General features: G+C 34.0%; 1 protein-coding gene across 1 annotated transcript; it reads left to right on the top strand.

The window, feature by feature from the left end:
• Positions 1–1790: 1790 nt before the first annotated feature.
• On the top strand, positions 1791–20914 carry LOC130932746 (myosin-15). The gene is made up of 38 exons (XM_057862155.1): positions 1791–2296; positions 2702–2848; positions 3612–3757; positions 3840–3996; positions 4111–4169; positions 5079–5235; positions 5401–5550; positions 5646–5782; positions 6371–6517; positions 6609–6710; positions 7315–7372; positions 7495–7596; positions 8698–8735; positions 8827–8953; positions 9051–9224; positions 9405–9536; positions 10102–10211; positions 10961–11021; positions 12387–12564; positions 12927–13132; positions 13492–13611; positions 13696–13794; positions 14299–14520; positions 14745–14884; positions 15107–15218; positions 15370–15417; positions 15497–15583; positions 16078–16248; positions 16364–16516; positions 17398–17574; positions 18401–18538; positions 18907–18977; positions 19089–19188; positions 19263–19319; positions 19414–19470; positions 19663–19743; positions 19823–19905; positions 20398–20914. The coding sequence occupies exons 1-38, from the start codon at positions 2150–2152 to the stop codon at positions 20534–20536; spliced, it is 4590 nt and encodes a 1529-aa protein (XP_057718138.1). The 5' UTR covers positions 1791–2149; the 3' UTR covers positions 20537–20914.
• The last annotated feature ends 759 nt before the right edge of the window (positions 20915–21673 follow it).

Here is a 21673-nt window from a genome sequence, read left to right on the forward strand (position 1 = left end):
GCATTTTACTAAATGGGAATGGAGAGCGAAAAAGAGATCTCCGTCTTCATAGATGCCATTGCAATCTCTACATGTGAATTAAGATTCTTCTAATTGTTGGTGATGGTGACAAGGAGTGTGAAGATTAAAGATACAAGAATTTCGACCACTGTTTTTTCTTTCAAAACCACCACCATCTTTTTCTTCTCTGTTTTTAAATTGTGCTAAACCAATTGATGTTAAATAGTTGTTAGGTTAAATTATAAATTGATCCCTACACTTTTAGTAAAATTACAAATTGGTCCTTACACTTTAAAAGTTTATAATTAGGTTCTTAAAAAGAATCAAAATTTGTAATTTAGTTCTCGCAGTTCAAAAAGTATTTGATTTAATAGAATATTCTCAACATATTCTCTATTATAAATTGCTTAGTCAGCACTGCAAACCTAATCTATTTGAACCCACCCCTCCCCTTCCCAGCTCTCACACTCTCACTTTCTTATTTTTCAAAACGACACCCCAACCCCAACGCTCTCTGTCTCTCACCTCGGTTCACTGTTGTCGCGCCGGATCCACCGTATTTGTGCTCACGAGTTGGGTCTCGCCTCCTTCCTCCATTTAGCCTCTCATCCGGCAACTTTTTCTTCTCTTCCAATCCCAATACTAAACATCGATAAATGGAAGAGAACAATTCCAATCCTGAACATGCTCAAAGCGGATAATTCAATGTCTAAGAAGAAAATAGCAACAAATCAACATAAAATAGCAACTCAATTTATCAGTGGATCCGACGTGGCGATGGAGGCGAGAGGCACGGCAATGGGGAGTCAAGGTGAGAGACAGAGAGCGTTGGGATTGGAGTGCCATTTTGAAAAATGAGAAAACGAGAATGAGAGAGCTGAGGAGGAGCGGGGTGAGTTTAGATAGCATAGAGAGTTTTTGGTCATTTTCAAATAGTTAAATTACACGACTGGTCCCATACTTATACTAAAATTATAACTTGGTCTCTATTGTCAACCATGTGCAGCTTACATGTTTAAAATAGAGAATATGTTGAGAATATTATGTTAAATTAAATACTTTTTAAACAGCGGAGACAAATTATAAATTTTAATTTTTTTAAGACTTTAATTACAAACTTTTAAAATGTAAATACTAATTTGCAATTTTACTAAAAGCACAGAGACTATGATTAGAAACTACAATATCACATTTCATTTTATCATTAAGAATTGAATTAGTTATTATAAAAATAGAAACTAAATTAAATGTTTACTATTGATATAATGTCATGATAACTTCTATACCTAAGTAGACCCTTATTAATATATGTAGACGTACATAGAAATTTTTTTTACGTTGTTTTATCGTTAGTAAATCTTCTAAATATTAGGTAATTTAGTGTTTAACAAATTTTTGAAACATTTTTAACACAAATAATTTGTCAAAACATATTGTAGGAGAATTTTTTTTATTCGTAAAAATATAATATTTATGTCTAAAAAACTAAAAGTACAACAATCTTAAAAGCATATTGTGAATTTCGAACTTTCTATTAAACTCTGTTTTGTCTAATATATATGTGTTCCACGTACTGCTCTCTAATATTAAAATAAAAACTCGACTCACATAACCAAAATAATAAAAAAAACTACTTACCTAAGCGGAAATCGAAAAAGAATAAAATAAAATAAAGTTTAGTAATGGCTTAATGACAAATTTATACTCTCCGTGAATCCGTTAAAGCAATATACGTCAAAGCTTGATAGCTTTGAAAGCGGAAGAAGATAAGCTGAAAAGAAGGAAAACGGAAACCCACTGACTGAGTAGTATTAACGGCGGTGAGGCAGGGGTGGGTTTTTAATGTGGTGACGTGTCGTGTGGTGTCGACCACCAAAGCCTGTGATATAAATAACGACGCCATTCCGAGATTTTGATTTTTCAGTCAAAATCAAAATAATACGGACGCTGCACACCTCTTTCTTAGGGCGGGAACCTGAAATTCTTTTTTTTTTCACTAACAACTCAACAAGTACACTGCACCAAAACCCAAAAACCGAAGAAACCTCCTCCTCCTCTTCTTCTTTTTCTTCATGCTCGTATTCTCTCTCGCTTTCCTAGGGTTTCGCTTTTGGTTTCAATTTCAATTTGCAGTGCTGACTAAGCAACAATGAGTCTTCGTAAGGGCGCTAAGGTTTGGGTCCAGGACAGGGTTGATGCTTGGATACCTGCCGAAGTTGTTGACTCCGGAGGCGGCGGCGGTGGCGGCGGAGTCAACAATAGTCGTATTCAGCTCGTGACCGACTCCGGCAAGAAGGTGAGTGTCACTCATTCATTATTCACGTGTTTGTTCGGTTCTGTTGCTAGTTTATTCGAGGTTTAGGTTTGTTTTAATTTTGTTAACGTTTAGGTTTCAGAACATCTTAAATGTTAATTTTCAGTAGATTATGGACAAAGAAAAGAGAAATGATTATTTTCGTAACTTATTCTAGTGAGTCACTGATTTTTTTGTTGCTAGTTCAAAGTTGAACGGAGGTTCAGGGGTGTGTGTGTGTGGATTATTTGCTATTGTTTTATTTTAGGTTTAGAAAAGCTAATGAAGTAATGATCTTGATTTTCAGTGGATTTTGGAGAAAGAATGGATTATTTTTTTTGAAAAAAAAAAAAGCTATTATGTTGGATATTGGTGTGTTTATTGCTTGTGGTGGTGGTGGTGGTGCAGGTTTTTTCTACCCCTGATAAGCTGTTCCCGCGGGATGCGGATGAAGAAGAGCATGGTGGAGTTGAAGACATGACTAAGCTGGCTTACTTGAATGAGCCAGGAGTGTTGTACAATCTTCGGAGGAGATATGCGCTCAATGATATCTATGTGAGTGAGAGGGTTAAATTGAATGGAACTGAATATTTTCTGGATGCTCAAAATAATGAGTTTGGTTGAGAGCTTAGGCATTTGAAATTAGATAGAGAGTGTTTGATAATATGAGTTTGACATTGGGATAGCTACATTAGTTAAATATGTTTCTTACCCTATGAACCGAGGATATATCACGGCCTCATGGAACACCTACATGATAAGAGAACATGAGGATATGGCTTAAAATTGTATGACAGGACATGTATGTGGTAGAGCATAAAAAATTTAAAATTAATTAAAAAGTTAACAAACAGGTATAAATCTTCAATTAAAGAGACTAATAACGATTTAAAAGTTAGCAATATAACCGTAAGCATAATAAATTTCGTAAATCTAGTTTGGTGGTCGTGGATTCTTGAAGAATATATGACATGTTCTATGGCGTTGTACATATGGCTCGTTGTAGATAGACCACTTTTGAAGTCTTAGCTCTTAAATATCTCTATATGGATTATCAATGTAACTCATGTTTGGAATGCAACTTATGACTTGGCATTGAGTTGCCTATCTGGATCAGTCACTTTCAAATGCCTAAGATAGTTTATCTTATGTAGTTTTGAAGTCTGCATTTTCCATTTTGGTGACTCCACTAAATGGATTTGACTTAATTTTAATGCAGAGCTGTTGTTGCTAATATTAATTATTGATTATGAACATTTTCCCCCTATTGTGGCAGTGATTTAATGGTTTTCCCCCCTGATTCGTTTTTCTTTTACAGACTTATACAGGAAGCATTTTAATAGCTGTTAATCCCTTCACAAAGCTTCCTCATTTGTATGAAATCCATATGATGGAGCAGTATAAGGGAGCTCCATTCGGTGAGCTTAGCCCACATGTTTTCGCTGTTGCAGATTCTTCTTATAGGTTAGTATGCATCTAATGTGTTTATTTTTGGTTTCTTAATTTATTTTTTTAATTTATTTATTTTTGGTTGGTCATGATTTAGAGCAATGATGAGTGAAGGTAAAAGTCAATCTATCTTGGTAAGCGGTGAAAGTGGTGCTGGCAAAACTGAGACAACAAAATTAATCATGCAGTATCTTACCTTTGTTGGTGGACGTGCTGCTGGTGACGATAGAACAGTTGAACAACAAGTTCTGGAAGTAAGCTATTCTTGGGTTCAATCAATCATGAATTCAGTGGTTGGCCCGCTTTGAAGTTCCAATTATCATTTATGTGCCACTATGAGAAACTAATTTCACATTTTCATTGCTCAGTCAAATCCACTTTTAGAGGCATTTGGTAATGCAAGGACAGTCAGAAATGACAATTCAAGGTGAAGTTGGCTCTGCATTGTTTGCTTATTTATTTTACGTGACTACTTGCCCTTTACTATAGATTCCATCTCTAGATTTTTCTAGGTTATTTGTCTATAGTCATAGTTTAAGATAAGATGCAATAGCTGTTTTGCAATAACTGTTCCCATCTTGTTATAGGAGGAAAAGGCTTAACTGTGGATGTTGTAATGTTGTGTTTGTTCTTCCCCCTTCACTGGTCCAGACAACATTTGAATCTATTCAATGTATCCAGGACAGTGGAATTATATGGAAACAAACTGTATTATGTATTATATGGAAGTGTCAGTCCTTTTTGGGATATTAATTTGGAGTTCTATTTAATGTTCTGTGGATACTTAAAATTTCAAAAGGTGCAGAATGTAGCATAGAAAAAGGAAAGTTTTCTGGGATTTATAGCCTCTCATGCATATAAGAGATTTCTGATTTAGAAGCAATGAAGTTAACGGATGATAGTTGTTGAAGTTTGTGAGATCAGACAGAGACTTAAGTGGGTGAAAAAGCATCACTTAAATTCTTAGATTTAAAATTTGGAAGAGACTATATGGCCAAGAACTTGCCAGAAACATAAGGCTCGAATTATGTGGCAAAATTTGATAGGAACATCTTAAATTCTTTGATCACTCATGATTTCTATCCAATCACTCAAAATTTGCTGTGTGTGCCAATTCTATTTGGAAAAACTACATCATGGTTTGTGTAGCAGTGCTCAAGAAAAAGTTTTCATATGAGTAGATTTGATGCTCAATCATGCAGTCTGTATGTTTTTGATGATTCCACTTTAGTGTATGTTATGCAAACTGTGACTACTGTGATGCCTTTTCAAAAGCTCTTCATTTGAAACTATTACTGCCCAAACCTAATCTTGTTACTATCTTTTTTTGCTGCAGTCGTTTTGGGAAGTTTGTTGAAATTCAGTTTGATTCAAGTGGTAGAATATCTGGTGCTGCAATTAGAACATACTTATTGGAAAGATCACGAGTAGTGCAGATAACGAATCCAGAAAGAAATTATCACTGTTTTTATCAGTTGTGTGCATCTGAAATGGTATTCAATTTATTTTGCACCCATGATTTGATTTCTGTTTTGGGCCAGCATCGCAGTATAATGCGATATTTTGCATTGCATATGTGCAGGTTATGGTTTTCATAATTTCATGATCACTCAAAGTATTAATTTTTAATACTTTATAATTGGGGTGCCTCATTTTAGGATGCAGAAAAGTATAAGTTAGGACATCCAAGCCACTTCCACTATTTAAACCAAAGTAAAATCTATGAACTTGATGGTGTAAGCAATGCTGAAGAATATGTGAAGACGAGGAGGTCAATGGATATTGTTGGCATAAGTCATGAGGACCAGGTATGATAATGTTTACATTAGTATAACTCACTTTATTAGATAATTTTACATATAGGCTCCCCTTTAATTATAATTACCCCTCCACCTATTCTCAGGAAGCCATATTTCGTGTCTTAGCTGCAATTTTACATTTGGGGAATATTGAATTTTCTCCTGGAAAAGAGCATGACTCGTCAGTAGTAAAGGATGAGAAATCAAGATTTCATATGCGGATGGCTGCTGAACTCTTCATGTACGCAATTACATTATCTTTGAAATGTTATGTTCTTAATATGAATTATAAGTTGGCTGAAATTTCAATTTTCTCGCTATGCATTTATTTCAAATATACTTCACACAAATATATGGCGAGAACTAACTGACAAAACCATGCAATAAAGCATGTAATGCTCTGTACTGGTTTTTTTATTTTATTTTATTTTTTTATGAATGACAAAGTAGAAATGGATATTTATATACAATTAAAATTTGGCTGGGGTAAGAGGAAATAATATAACTTCTACATACAACAATTTCTAAGAAGTAAGGTTGTAAACCAACTTCCGTTTTGAAAACAAGTATGAACATGTGAATATAAGTTGTTCACAGGTCAGGGCTAAAGCATTATATATCAGAGTAAGAGCCTTAGCAGGTTATATTTGGTTGGGTATATCACTTTATCTGTGAACAGATGTTGCCTATTATTCTTTTTTGTATTGCAGAATTAGAAATGATAAAAATACTAAATGAGTTGGACTATTAGGTATTTATACTTTAAGATTTGCTCATCAATGGAAGTTTCTTTCCTTTGCCAATATTAAAGACTTAATTTTCACTCTAGATGTGATGTAGAGCTACTACTAGCAACATTGTGTACTCGGTCAATACAAACTCGAGAGGGAAATATAATTAAAGCTCTTGATTGTAATGCTGCTGTTGCTGGACGGGATGCTTTGGCAAAAACGGTTTATGCTCGTTTGTTTGATTGGTATGCTTATGATCAATTCAGAATCAACATGTTTATCTTCTTATTATGCACTGTTTAAGGTGTCACTATGTTGATCTTGTTGCTCTGCCAGGCTTGTTGATAAGATCAATAGGTCTGTTGGTCAGGATACAAATTCTCAGATTCAAATTGGAGTTCTCGATATCTATGGCTTTGAGTGCTTCAAGGATAATAGGTAAGTTGTTGATTAATGTCTCTTGGATTTTAATCTTTTCCTTCTTTAGCCTTTCAGTCAGTGTGCATAGTTTGCTTTAGGGCTTGTTTGGGTGAGCTTTTAAGAAAAGATCTTTTTTCGAGTTATCTTTTTTTAAAAGATCTTATAGAGAAGTAAAAGTAATTTTATGTTTGGATATCTCATGTAAAAAGATATTTTTATCTATTAATTATGTTTGGGTATAACAATATAAAAGTACTTTTTTTTTTTATTTATTACATGAAAAACATCTTTTTTTTAAAGGAAAAAAGATCTTTTAAAAAAAATGTAAATTACAGCTTCTCAAAAAAGATTTTTTTTTATATTTTACTAGTGTTTTTACTTTTACTACTAGAAATTTGCCAAACACGTTAAAAAATAAAAAAAAGATCCTTTTTCATTGGAAAAAGATCTTTCTTTAACAAAATAATGACGCCCAAACATGCACTTAATATCCTATGTGGATTTTTTTTATCTTGTTATTCCCTTTGTTGGTTTTTTATTTGTTTGCTTCTGTTGTCTATTTAAATTGGTCCTTTTTCCACTATGATTGTTTTGCTCAATCCATTGTGCTCTCTTCCGACAGTTTTGAGCAATTCTGCATCAATTTTGCAAATGAAAAGCTTCAGCAACATTTTAATGAGGTATACATGTGTTATTGTACGTTACATTCACTAAGTTCATGCATTGATCTCTCTATATGGTCTTGTTGATGTTTTTTCTTCATTTTTTTTTCTTGTAACATCTATCTTGTGACTTGTTTCAGCATGTATTCAAGATGGAGCAGGAAGAGTATGGTAGAGAAGAAATAAACTGGAGTTACATTGAATTTGTGGACAACCAAGATGTGTTGGATCTAATTGAAAAGGTTTTTGGTTAATCGTTATTGCTTTTCAGGTGGAAATTTTCCAAATTTTATGATAGGATAGGACCAAGTTTATAAGATTTGTCAATACTATTTATATTGTATTTTGATGGTAGTAATTAGTTCTAAACACAAGCAAAATTTTAACAAGTAAAAGCAAATTGTAATAAAAAAATATTTTGATAAGTTTTAAAATGAAATTATTAATATTATAATTGTTTCTTATTTATTGTAAATTATAATTATTTTAAGGATAAAAGACAAATAGGTTTTTGACCAGAATTAATGACTTATAAGTCTCTGACCAATGGAAATGCAAGTCCAATGAGATGCATAGGTCCCTCCATTAGTCAATAGGGCATGTGTCTCACATTTTCAATGGTCAAGGACTTAATTAATTTTAGTTAGGGATTTGAGTGTCCCCTCCAAAAATGGCTAAGGACCTGTTTATCTTTTATTCTTATTTTAAAATTTCAGGATTCTTAAATGCTTTCAATTATAAAATATATTGAAGATACATATTCTTTAGTATCTAATTTTATGGTTAATATATTTTTTTTATGTAATAAAGTATAAAAAACTAACCAACACATGATACTCTCTTGTACATTTAGATATTGTTTTGGTTGTATATCATTACATGGTAACAAAAAGATATAGTAAAATAGTAACTTCTATTTATTAGCACTTGTGGGAAAGATGGTTGTATTTCACATCTTTCTTAAGTCACTATAGGATAGAAGATCAAAAAGAGTATAAGCCAGTATTTTGAGGTAAATGGAGATCAAGAAAAACTGTAGAAATTTTTTTTTGATAAATAATATTATATTAATAACACTTTATTTATCAAGAGAGAAAAGAAGGAAGTCCTCGCACAGTAAAATGAATTAGGCTTGAATCCTACTTCTATCCATAATTTTAACGTTTTAGGTGATACAATGTTCAGATGAAACAATTGATAGTATAATATAGTTTATTAATTATTACAAACAAACTCGATATATTTTAATGTTTTATAGCTCAATGTCTAAGCTGGATTTCACCTTGTGCATATATGTCTGTAATTTTGGTTTACTGAGGTCTTATCATTGCATTCTTTTGCAGAAACCCATTGGTATCATTGCTCTCTTGGATGAAGCCTGGTACAGTTTTGGTTCTTTAGTTTGAATTTTGGTGTATATTGGTATATTTCAGTTCCAAATTTAACGGGTGCTGAATTTCTTCTCCTTGCAGCATGTTCCCAAAATCTACGTATGAAACATTCTCAACCAAGTTGTTTAACCATTTCCAGTCTCACCCGAGATTGGAAAAGGAGAAGTTTTCACAAACTGATTTCAGTATTTCTCATTATGCTGGAAAGGTGAGTCTGTATTTTTGTACATCCTGTAGTTTTGGACGAAAATTCTTGTAATGTAACATTACTAATTTTGGCGAGATCATCTGCTTCATTTATGTAGGTTACATATCACACAGATTCCTTCTTAGACAAAAATTGTGATTATGTTGTAGTAGAACACTGTAATCTATTATCTTCTTCGAAATGCCCCTTTGTGTCTGGTCTTTTTCCTTTGCTACCAGAGGAATCTTCAAGATCATCTTACAAGTTTTCATCTGTGGCATCCAGATTTAAGGTGTGCAGATTTGATTCCTTTTCTCATTTTACTTACTAATTTGGAGATCCATTTTTGGGACAAAATTATATGGAGAATAAGGTTTTTTCAACATCAATTTTCATATGGCTGATTTTACTTACCTTTCCTTTTTTGTTTTGGGGGTGTCTTCTGTGCATGTTTGGTGGATTGTGAGCTCAGCAACAACTCCAAGCTCTTATGGAGACCCTTAAATCAACAGAGCCTCATTACATACGATGCGTGAAGCCAAATTCTTTGAACCGACCACAAAAGTTTGAGAATTCCAGTGTCATACACCAATTGCGATGTGGGGTGAGTAGTTTAGATATTTTGTATCCCCTTTTATTGGAGCAATATTCTGACATGATGATTATCAGCATGTCGATTCCTAATCTTCGTTATGTTTGAGTAACACCTTTCGGGGGGGGGGGGGATTGGTGAAAATCTTGTCTTATGTCATTTGATTATGTGAGAGAAGAAATCTATGGAAGCTCTCGGAATAGATGACATGGGGGATAGTTTAGTGGTTAGAGGCAGGGAAACGAAAGATAGCAATAGACAAACTCATTAAGATGCATTTGGTTGCAAATGACCTTGGCATAACCATAGTTTAGCGCAATCACATTTAATCTTTCCTCTCCCCAGTTTCTTTGTCAGAAAAAGCTTTGTTTTTGTGTCTTTGTTGGTTTGTCACTGATTTTCCTTCCAAAGAATTGAAAAGATAAAGCTCTAACCCAAGTCGATGATGAAGTTTTGATTCACATTTTCATGCAAATATGGTGGGTATTGTTCGCATGTTGTCTTCTAGGTTTACAAGCTGTAGCTTCTCATTCATTGAACGGTGTTTTGACATATATGATACATCTCTTTCATTAAGGGTGTCCTTGAGGCTGTTCGTATAAGCCTAGCTGGTTACCCCACCCGAAGGACTTATTCAGAGTTTGTGGATCGCTTTGGCTTAATAGGCCCTGAATTAATGGACGGGAGGTGAGTTTACTAAATGTGATTTTTGTGGTTACCCATTAAGGGATACCTCTTCTATTCATATTATATATTTTTGTCCAATTCATGGTTTTGGTTACGTCCAAATTCAAATTGCTAACATATGTGAATCTATGGTGAATAGTTTGACTGAAGCCAACACTTCTTACCCTATTCAAAGTTCATTTGCATTTATGCTGCTTAATGACAAACTTATCAAATCATGTAGCTTTAACTGTGCTATATTGGTAGTTAGTAATTTTTGTTGAAGGATTTAATCCTACAACCTTTGATTCCCGTATACTAGGTTTTATGGATAAGAAGTGGAAACCTTAAAACCATTTTAATGATAATTGTTAGTGATTCTCAGGTTTAGTCCTAGTTTGCTGGTTTTGCATGGCTAGCTATTGATTTGGATAAAACCAAGTTCTAAATGCTGGGCTAGAAAATGTGCTTTATGCCTGGTAATCTGGTCACATAGCTAATTTGTTCTGGTTTGGTGATGTGATCTTTTTGATGGTATTAATTAGCAGCACCATAAATGAACGAATTGTAAAAGCAAGTTGGTTCCACCTCTGCAGTGTGCGCTTAACTGTATATTTTCTTATCATCATTTGTTAAGGAAAAGCTGTGGCTATTGAACAATTTATTCTTTTCTGGCTATCAATATGTGCTTCTCATTTAATTTTCGTTTTCTAAAAAAATTTAAATATTTTCACTTCTCATCAATTTTTATGTGCTGATTTTGTTAATAGTTATGATGATAAAGTTGCAACTGAGAGAATTCTGAAGAAGCTCAAGCTTGATAACTTTCAGGTATGCTTCTATTACATCCCAATTTCTGGGAATATCACTGACCAACAAGGGATACACAATTCTAAGCTGGGAAACTTCATAATCCCATGTCATACTCAATATTATAATAAATTATGCATTATGTAAGTTAATCATCATCCATAGCTTTTGATGGCAGATGGCGGCTCATGGCAGAAGGGTAAACCGCCATGAGGTTATAAAGGATGGTGTTGCGGCAAATGGCGGATACATTAAAAAAATGCTAAAATAATGTACAAAAATATAAGTGAAACTACTAAAAGATGAATAAAAAATTATATCTAAACTACTAACTACTGATAATTTATCAATAATAATATGAAACTGTTTATCCATATTATAACAATCAATATTAAAGATTAAAACTAATTGAGGGGTGAGAATAGAAAAAAAGGGGGATTAGAATGGAAAAACAAAAACTTGAGGGTTCAAATTATAAAGAAAAAAGGAAGCAGTTAGAGAAGCAGATTCACCAGCAAAGTTCAATGTCATCGTCTTCCTCTGCAGGTCATGGCGCATTCGTTAATGTTCCGTGCATCTTTTGTGTTATGGCGCTTTGTTGTTCTGGTCTTCTAGAACGCTGGCAATGCTATTGGCGGCGATGCTGTCAGCATTGCAAGTCTTCATCTTACTCAAGCAGCAGACAGAGAGAGTGAGCCAGAGTAGAGAGGGCGTGAAGAGGCAGAATACGAGAGCCAGAGAAGGTTTGTTTTTGTAAATTTTAGGTTTAGGGTTATTAAAATGACCAAAAGATCCTTAAAGTTTTTAAAAACAATATTGCAAAAGTACCGCCATTGCCGCCATACCAGTATTGGACCACCATGGCACCACCGCCATGTGGCCGCCGTTTGCCTAGCACCATTTCTGCAATGCCGCACGTTTAAGATGGCGGTTAGCCCAAAACTGCCACGCCATAATGCCATGGTACCGCCATGGCCGCAATGTAAAAACAGTCGTCATATAACTACCCGAGATAAAATCTCCCTAATAATCCTTGAGTATCACTATAATGCAAGTATACTTTGTACAAATACTAACATGTATTTCTATGTAATTGATATGTTAATGAATTAAATTCTTTGATTGCTATGCTGGATACCATGTAAGGATGACATAAGTGGAGATAATGATGATTATGATTATGTTTGGCAATTATGCCTTCCTTAAATAATCTAGCAGACCCTGTCTCTTTTGTTTTTCTTTGTTTGTCATCATCAACTTCTTCTCTCTCCTTGTAACATAGGTTCCAGCCATTCATTTACCCCATGTATTTGCTGTTCAATAACAAAATTGAGATTTACTAATCTAGTTAATTTATATTGGTTATATTTGTTTCTTCTTCTTCAGTTGGGTAGGACCAAAGTATTTCTCAGGGCTGGTCAAATCGGTATTTTAGACTCCAGACGAGCTGAGGTTCTGGACAATGCTGCAAAATGTATTCAGCGGCGACTGAGGACATTTATTTTACACAGGGATTTCATCTCACTCAGATCTGCTGCAATTTCTATTCAGTCATGCTGCAGGGGTTAGTTTTTTCTTTATTGCTACTGCATGAACCACTTCTTGCTGCTCCCAGAAGAAGTTGTCTTTCTATGGTTAACTGTTGTTACAACTGATAGATAGTGAAATTTTGTGGAAAGTACTTAATTTGGGATTTAATGTTAAATGGATATTGGATGGGTTAAACTATTCTAATTTCTATATTATCGAGTTCAGTTACATTTCTATCCTTAACTGGTATCTTGGTGCCAGACAACACATGATGGATTTGTGCTCTCTTGGTTGGCAGTCTTCTAAGATCTGTCATGTTCCATATAGGAACCCCTACTTTTGTATTTACGTCAATGTGGTGGTCTTCTGTTTTATCTGTTTTTTTTGTAAATGTAGGGTGCATTGCACGAAAGATTTACGTTGCTAAAAGGGAGACCGCTGCAGCTATCTCTATTCAGAAATACATCCGTATGTGTCTAAAGAGGTGTGCTTACTTAGAACTATATTCATCTACTGTCATCATTCAGTCACATGTCCGTGGTTTTACAACTCGCAAAAGATTCTTGCATGGAAAGGAGCATAGAGCTGCTACTGTTATTCAGGTAATTTTACCAAGGGGATTTTATTTGTGGTAGGACTTTTGCAATGGCCTTTTTCTTGGTCTTAATATAGTCCAGTTAAATTTGCATTTATCATCCTAGTTATCAGATGTTACTTATTCCTGTTTTTGTGTTAGGAATTTTTAATTTATTGATTTTATCAAACAGCAGTATTATAGCTGATGTTAAAAGTTCCAATCTTCTAGTACACATGTTTTTATGACATGAGGCATGACAATGCATTAATTACTTAAATTCTTGCTACATTTACTTTCTGTTGCTGTTGTTTGTGTGCAGTTGTTACTCAGGCATGATGGAATCTGTTGTATTATTTTATTGAACATTTAACTTGAATATCACAGGCATATTGGAGGATGGCCAAGGTTAGGTCAACTTTCCGACAACGTCAAGCTTCAATTGTGGCAATACAATGCCTTTGGCGGCGTAAACAAGCTAAAAGAGAGCTTCGGAGACTTAAGCAAGTAAGTGATCTCCTTTATTAGACTGGGGAGATCCAATTTAGCAGTTGTTGTTAACTAAACTGTTTTGTGATTCATCTTTCTCAGGAGGCTAATGAGGCTGGTGCTCTCCGTTTAGCTAAGAGTAAACTTGAGAAGCAATTGGACGAGCTTACATGGCGTTTGCATCTTGAAAAGAAAATAAGGGTACCTTTTCCCCGTCATAAAGACACTTTTTATAGGTTTTATGCTGGAAATGTTTAATCCTTCTATGCCGAAAGAGTTTTTGTGCATTGAATGTGTTTGAAACATGCCCCCCCCCAAAAACCAAAAAAACACACATCCACAAAAAAAAAATCTAGATTATCTTTACTTTTACATCTCATTGATTCCAAAGGCTGATATATTTAGTTTTTGGGGGGCTTCTATGATTTTAACTGGTAAATGTGACTGGAGATCATCTAGTGTACTATTTCCAGTTACCTCCCCCACTCTGTTTACATACATGATTACTCTTTTATGTGAACATTTGGACTTAAGCTCCTATCATTTAATTATCTCATATCTGGCATATCTGCCTGTTGACAACATTTCAAATTGTTTTATCCCCATTGTTTCCTTCCTCTTCTCTCGTTTTTATTTTTTATTATTTGAATTCAAGGTTTGATATGTATGCAACTTATTATGGTTTATTTCTGCATTCATATGCAGGGTTCCAATGAAGAGTCTAAGCAAATGGAGATTTCCAAACTTCAAAAGATGTTAGAAGCCTTGAATCTTGAATTAGATGCAGCTAAATTGGCAACAATTAACGAGTGCAATAAGAATGCTGTTCTGCAAAATCAGTTGGAATTGTCAATGAAGGAAAAATCTGCTTTAGAGAAAGAGTTGGTTGTAATGGAGGAAGTACGGAAGGAAAATGCTCTCCTAAAGGTATTTCGTGGATGTGGTTACACGTGTGCTGCTATATGTGCGATAAGAGAACACAAAGTTGTTCATTTCCAATTCCATGTATATGGGATATTTTGAGACTAGCCAATGCTGCATTGAGATTAAGTTTTATGTCTGCAGAATCGCTGTTTTAACTTTTACTTCTTTCTTGTTTTCTCTCCTGAATTTGGTTACATTATTTTTCTTTCCTTGTCTTATATTTCTAGGATTCTTTGAGTGCCTTCGAAAAGAAGTGCACAAATTTGGAGCTTGAACTCATGGATGCTCAAAAAGGCCGTATAGAAATGGTTGAGAAACTGAGAGAATTTGAACAGAAGTGTTCTCAACTGGAGCAAAGTGTTAAGAGGTGCCCTTTCTTTCTCCTCCCTGTAACCCCTTTTTCCCACTTTCTACCAAAATACAAATTTATTTACTGAATGTATATTTCCCATTACATTGGCCTTTACTTTTTGCACGTTTTAAAGTTTTAGCTTTATTATAAATTTTCCTGACTTGTAATATTGTATATGGTTCCTCACTCTAGAAGGTAATTTTTTGTAACTACTCATTTTTTTAAACTCAACTACAGCCTTGAGGGGAAGGTATTGAATTTAGAGGAAGAAAATCATGTGCTTCGGCAGAAAGCCTTAAGTGCTGCTCCTAAGAGTAACCGTTCAGGTCTTGCAAAGTCATTGTCAGAGGTAATTTGCTTCATGCATATTCATTAATAGATGATTCCTTCTCTGGTTTGCTCTGTTTATTATTAGTTTATTTTATCTGTTGTGTTCTCATGAGTTTGTATTGTGAATTGTATAAACATTATTGCTTAATTTGTTGTTTTTTCTGCAACAGAAATATTCAAGCGTAATTGCTTCCCGAACTGAGAGAAAGCCCCTATTTGTAAGCTACTCTTGTTTTCATCAGTTTAAAATAATTTCTAAATTGAACTATAGATTTTATGTGGTATGGTTTTTTGCAGGAGACACCCACACCCACAAAACTTGCTCCCTTTACATCAGGCTTGACAGACCCTCGTCGTCCTAAGTTAACAGCAGAGAGGCACCAGGTAGACTTATTATTGTTCTGGTTGTGTACTATATCCTTTGCCTTTAGTTTGAGGTCATGTTTTGTCTAGACGACGTACAATTTTAATGATTTTTTTTTCCACAAAGATGATAAAAACATGGAGGTATGATGAGTCTAAGAGTAGAGGAAATTCTTGTGAGGTTAACAAACTATTCTATTGACTTTTTTACTTTTAGAACTTCTTCACATTTTTGTAGCTTAATAGTTTGCACAACCAAGTGTATGAAGTTCAATTCTAACAACCTCGTTTTATAAAAGTAAAATAGCTTAATCACAAGGACCAAGGTAAGTTAGGTAGGTATTTGTATGATCCCATTTTGCTCAAAGTGAGTATCAAGTGAGTGCATAAAAAAAGAACCACACACATTCCTCTAAATTTATTCATCAAAAGCTAGAATTGCTTCTATGATTCTATCTTCTATTTAACATGTAATTATCTGTTTTCTATTGGCTAACAGATTTCACGTTGTGCAGGATAACTATGAATTTCTTTCTAGGTGTATCAAAGAAAATTTGGGATTTAAAAACGGTAAACCTCTGGCAGCTCGTATCATATACAAATGTCTTCTTCAATGGCGTGCCTTCGAATCTGAGCGCACAGCTATTTTTGATTACATAATTGAAGGCATAAACGATGTTCTAAAGGTAAATATGATATTTTCTCTCATCGGTAAAAACTTTCTCATATAGCAGTTTTCTTTCAGTGTAGCTTAATATTGGTAGTCCTGTATCTGAAATGTAGCTTCTTTGTGTCATTCAGGTTAAGGATGATGCCTCTCTATTGCCATATTGGCTTTCAAATACATCTGCCCTGCTGTGCCTTTTACAGAGGAACATACGTTCAAATGGCTTTTTAACTCCCACTGCTCATCGTCATACGGGATCTTCTGGTTTCAGCAGCCGATTAGGCCATGTAAGTTGTCTTCTACCGCTCCCACTCATAAATGTATAATAAGATTTTTTTGGGGGCGGGACTAAGGGCCCATTATGATGGATGACAGGAAAAGATTCTATAGCTTAAATTGTGGACATTTAAAGTTGATTAATTCCTTTGGTGTTGATAGTTTCATTCAATTTTCATTGAAGTCCCTTTATTTAAAAAAATCAGTATCATGTTTTTGTATTGCTAAAAAATTTGCACTTACTTTTTACATTTCCAATTAAGTCCCTATATTGTTCAAACATTTTCCAACCAAATCCTTGTAGTTTAAGAACTTTGTGATCCAGTTTCTATATTGTACAAAAAGTTTTAGAGATGAGAAAAAAAAGAACTTATAATTCACTATAGAGGCTTAATAAAAAAATTTGGAACTGGAGGGACTTGGTTTAGAAATGCTTGTGATATACATGGATTTAGTTAGAAATGTTTAAACTAAAGGGATTTGATTGCATCTTTTTATACAATGCCGTAACTCAGTTTCAAACTCTAGGAATATAACCGAAAATTAAGTGAAAATATACGGATAAGTTAACCTTTAAGTTTAAAATTTGATTATATAAGGCCATTTAACATTCAACTCCTGTTATTTGGTTACATTATTTATTATTTATTGTACATAATTATGATTTATACTAATGGGTAATGACATATTAATCTCACACACCAGGCAGGTGTGAAAGAACAAATGAATTGCACATTAGAGGTGTAGGTAATATAGGGGCAGAAACACACTAAAACTTCATCAGCATTGATTATTTACAGAGTTTTTAGTTTACACTGTTTGTCCAGTATTCCGCAACTTTATTTTGTGTCTTCCTCTTTATGTAGTTATGAACTTATGATAGCATTTCCAGGGACCAAAATCTCCAATGAAGCTTATTGGATATGATGATGGTTTTTCACATGTGGAGGCAAGATATCCAGCTATACTTTTTAAGCAACAGCTCACTGCTTGTGTAGAGAAAATTTTTGGTCTTATACGAGACAATTTAAAAAAGGAACTCTCCCCTCTTCTGGGGCAATGTATTCAGGTGGCCCTTTATCTTTCCTTTAACTTTTTCTTGATTTTTGACTTGTTATTTTGCAAATAAGCCAAGGCTACAGTATCAATTGTTTGAGTAGTTGATTCTTTCTTTTTGCTTTCAATAATCTTATGGTTATAATGCGTGACTAGCTTTCTATCTTCAAGTGAAGCAGATTATTGAATTGGGTTTCCATTACACAATCATTTTTTAGGTTGGAGGGAAAGAGAGTCTATTGTTTTCTGAACCAATTTTATTACTTAAAATATTTCCACATGTATTTAAGTAGTATCTCTGTAACAACGGCATTATTATTGAATTTCTTCCATTTTACTTACTTCCATTTTACTTACAATAGTTTATGCAGTGGAACTTATTTCGTAATGAGATGAATTTTAATTTCATAAGTGATGATTCTCAGCTAGCAATCACCATTTGCTCTATCTTGGGATATGTGGAAATACTTGTGTTTGTTGAAACTTATCTTAGTTGTTTGTGAATTGTGATCCATGAAGCTTGATTTTGGTGTTTGGTTCTTGTGGGGAAGTTCAGAAAATACAGTTCTTGGTGGATGAAAGAAACTAGAATTCTTTTCGAAATTAATGTTAGTATGGAATGATATAATTTTTGTAACTAGCAGCTATAGATAAGCTTTTCAACTGCCCTCATAATCCTGTAAGTTATTATTATCTAATATTGCTACTATTATTATTGACAATTTTCAGACCCTCTCCTCATCAATGATTGCTAGGGTTATATTTCACGTCAACATTAAGATTCTAGTGATTTTTCCTAAAAGAATTATAATTTACTTTTGATGTCTATGGGACATTAGGCACCCAAAGCAGGACGATCCCATGGTGGAAAATCAACCAGATCTCCTGGTGCACCTCCTCAACAATCATCTGGTGGTCAATGGGACAATATTGTCAAATTTTTGGACACACTCATGAGCCAACTTTGTGGAAACCATGTATGTTCTGCATTCTTTCATTGGTCCTTTTACTTCTCTGTTTAGTCTAATCATATGTTTTTGTCCATTTTCATGATTTCATCATAATTGTGTGTATCACATCGATATGCATGTTAAACCTGCAGTATTACATATACAAACTTCAGTAATATTTAGTTTTTATCTTTTTGTTAGGAGGATATCTTTTCCTCCTTTTTTGCTTTCTTGGTGATATTCTTATATATATAATATATAAAAGCATGGTTACCTAGGTCTTAGCTATACCTTCTGTATTTACGTGAAGGTGTCTTGAGCTGTTATTGTTAACAAAGTCTCAACCATTTACTGATCCCTTTCTCCCTCCTTTTAACAAAATATTACATGTTCAGGTGCCTTCCTTCTTCATCCGCAAGCTAGTTACCCAGGTCTTTTCTTTCATCAATATAACCCTTTTTAACAGGTAAAAAACTATAATTACTTTAATATTTTTTATAGCCTCAATTCGCTATTTTGCTTTGTTAATTTGTTGATTTTCTTAGCCCACATTATTTATTTATTTATTTATTTGTAGTCTTCTCTTGCGGCGTGAATGTTGCACATTCTCAAATGGTGAGTATGTGAAGTCTGGTCTAGCAGAATTGGAGAAGTGGATAGGCAATGCAACAGAGGAGGTAAAAATGTGATTGCTAATGCTAGTTTGAGATTTTTGTTTCATGACCTGACTTGGTTCTTCTGTGAATTGTAGTATGCAGGAACATCTTGGCATGAGCTTAATTATATAAGACAAGCTGTTGGGTTCTTGGTATAAGCACTTGCTTTTTTGTTTTTGGACTTCTGATGGTGTCAAATAGAACAGCTATCCCTCATTTTTGCTTTCCAATGTTCGAATTATTCAGGTAATACATCAGAAGAGGAAGAAATCTTTGGAAGAGATTTGCCAAGATCTTTGCCCGGTATGATTATGGTTACAGCATTATTGTTATCATTGAATTCACTATATTTTCCTTCTCATTCTATTGAGTTTCATCATTCACGTAGATGCCAGTGCCATAGTAACTTTCTTGCATCCATTGCAACATCTATTCTTTTACAAAGTTTATATAAACACAAATTTAGCAAGAAGGCTAAGTGTAATTCTTTGACAGGCACTGACGGTGAGGCAGATCTATCGAATCAGTACTATGTACTGGGACGACAAGTATGGAACCCAGAGCGTATCCAATGAGGTAAGACGTGTTTAAAACTGATTTAAATGCAATTGTGATATTGTTCCCTTGGTTGTTCTGAGCTATTTATGGTGAACAGGTAGTCAGTGAAATGAGGGAAATTGTTAGTAAGGACAATCAGAACTTGACCTCAAATTCTTTTCTGTTGGATGACGATCTGAGGTACAATTCTCTCATCCATTTAGTTGTGCTGTGCTTGCTGTGTTTTTAACATTTGTTTCTTTGATGTTAAGACATAAATCTGAAGTGAAAAAAGAGTTAAATGAAGTGACTTGACGATGTCTATGGTTGAGTAGCATAGCTTTTAGCTCTTCAGTTGGTTCTTGTTGAATTTCTGTACGATGCAGGATAACAACAATCAAAGAAATTGTCTCAAAATAAATATAATCTTCTACTATGAGATGTTGATGTCAATCTCCACACTTTTGCTCCTCTAAAGTGCATGTCACATATTGGAGAGTGAAGTATTTCAACCGTTGATATGGGTAGCTATAAATGTTTTTTTTTAAATTATTTATTTAAACTAAATCTAAAGTGCAACATGCAGTGTAGAGGAGCCAAATCCTAGGATTTTATGTTATGGACTTCGGAACTTTGTGAGTTGAGTATGCCATTTGTTTGTTTATTTGTAATCACCTTTGGTTCCTGTTGCAGTATCCCTTTCTCGGCTGAAGACATAGATATGGCAATCCCTGCTATAGATCCGGATGATATTGAGCTTCCACCATTCTTGTCTGAACATCCCTGTGCCGAATTTCTTACTTCGCTTCAGAAGTCTACTACAGTTTCATGATCGTTGCTGAAGCTCAATTTAACCTCAGTATCTCATCTCTTGAATTAAATGTCAAGCATATCCACAGTGGAGACACAAGTTTCTCTTCACATGTGCATCCATGGTTATCATCATATATATTTGTGCAAGTGCATGACATTGTAATCAGAAGTCAGAGAGTCATTTACTTTGTTTATTCTGAGTAGTTCTAGTTACTTGTAAGTAATTATTCAGGGATAGATGACGCTTAATGGATGGTATCCTGCTGCTATTAATACTGCAGCTCTTCTTCTGGTGTATATTTGTCATTGGTTTTTATGTTGTATTCTCTGTAGTATAATTGCTTCAGAAAGCCATGGCAAAAAAAAAGGGTAATGTAATTTCATTCATTGATGTAAATACTAGTCCAGTTCCTTTCTCCGTTAAGTCTTTCAAATTAAAGTTATGAATTTGCAGAACTTTAGAAGTAGGGTTATATACTTAGGAGTTGTGAAAGAATTTTATGATTCCCCAAGCTGAGGATGTGGTTTAGTTTTATAAATTACTCCTTTCCCTTCCCTATGATTGTAGGCTACAGATGGTACTTCATTTGGAAGATGATATGCTGCCTTCAAAATTAGGTTATATCAATTGTAAATTGTAATACTAATCTCCTTTGTAAATATGATTATATTGATTTGTTGAGAAACTATTTATTTTGGTTCCTAAAGAATTTTAGATAGAACATTTTAGTTCTTAATAAATTTGTATTCTTTAAAAATTCTAGAGAAGTATACTATACTCCGTATTGGTTTTTTACATCGCTTTGAATCAAATCTTTCACGTGTTAAACAATAAATTTCTAACAAATTTTATTATAAGACAATTAGGTACTTAAAAAATACACTTAAAACAAATTAATACCCTTTCAAAATGGTGTAAGAATCATTTATCCGATAATTTTTGAAGACTTTTTGAGAATAAAAATTTGTTGAAGATCAAAATGTCTGAAAATCTTTAAGAATCAATTTGGATAATTATTCTAATTTGTTTTATAAAGGCATTAAAATATGTAAGGCATATAGGTTAAAGTGTCAGTTTCGTCCTATGTTTGGGATAAATTCAAAGTTCAGTAAATAAATAGCCATCAAACGGCGTTTCATAAGGAGATTATACTCT

This window comes from Arachis stenosperma, chromosome 6 (assembly GCF_014773155.1).
Source record: "Arachis stenosperma cultivar V10309 chromosome 6, arast.V10309.gnm1.PFL2, whole genome shotgun sequence".
Lineage (NCBI taxonomy): Eukaryota > Viridiplantae > Streptophyta > Magnoliopsida > Fabales > Fabaceae > Arachis > Arachis stenosperma.

Coding starts and splice junctions, on each gene's coding strand:
- LOC130932746 (XM_057862155.1), top strand. CDS start 2,150: ATGAGTCTTCGTAAGGGCGCTAAGGTTTGGGTCCAGGACAGGGTTGAT. Junction 15,418..15,496: donor CTGAGAGAAAGCCCCTATTT/GTAAGCTACTCT, acceptor GGTTTTTTGCAG/GAGACACCCACACCCACAAA. Junction 19,471..19,662: donor TTTGCCAAGATCTTTGCCCG/GTATGATTATGG, acceptor ATTCTTTGACAG/GCACTGACGGTGAGGCAGAT.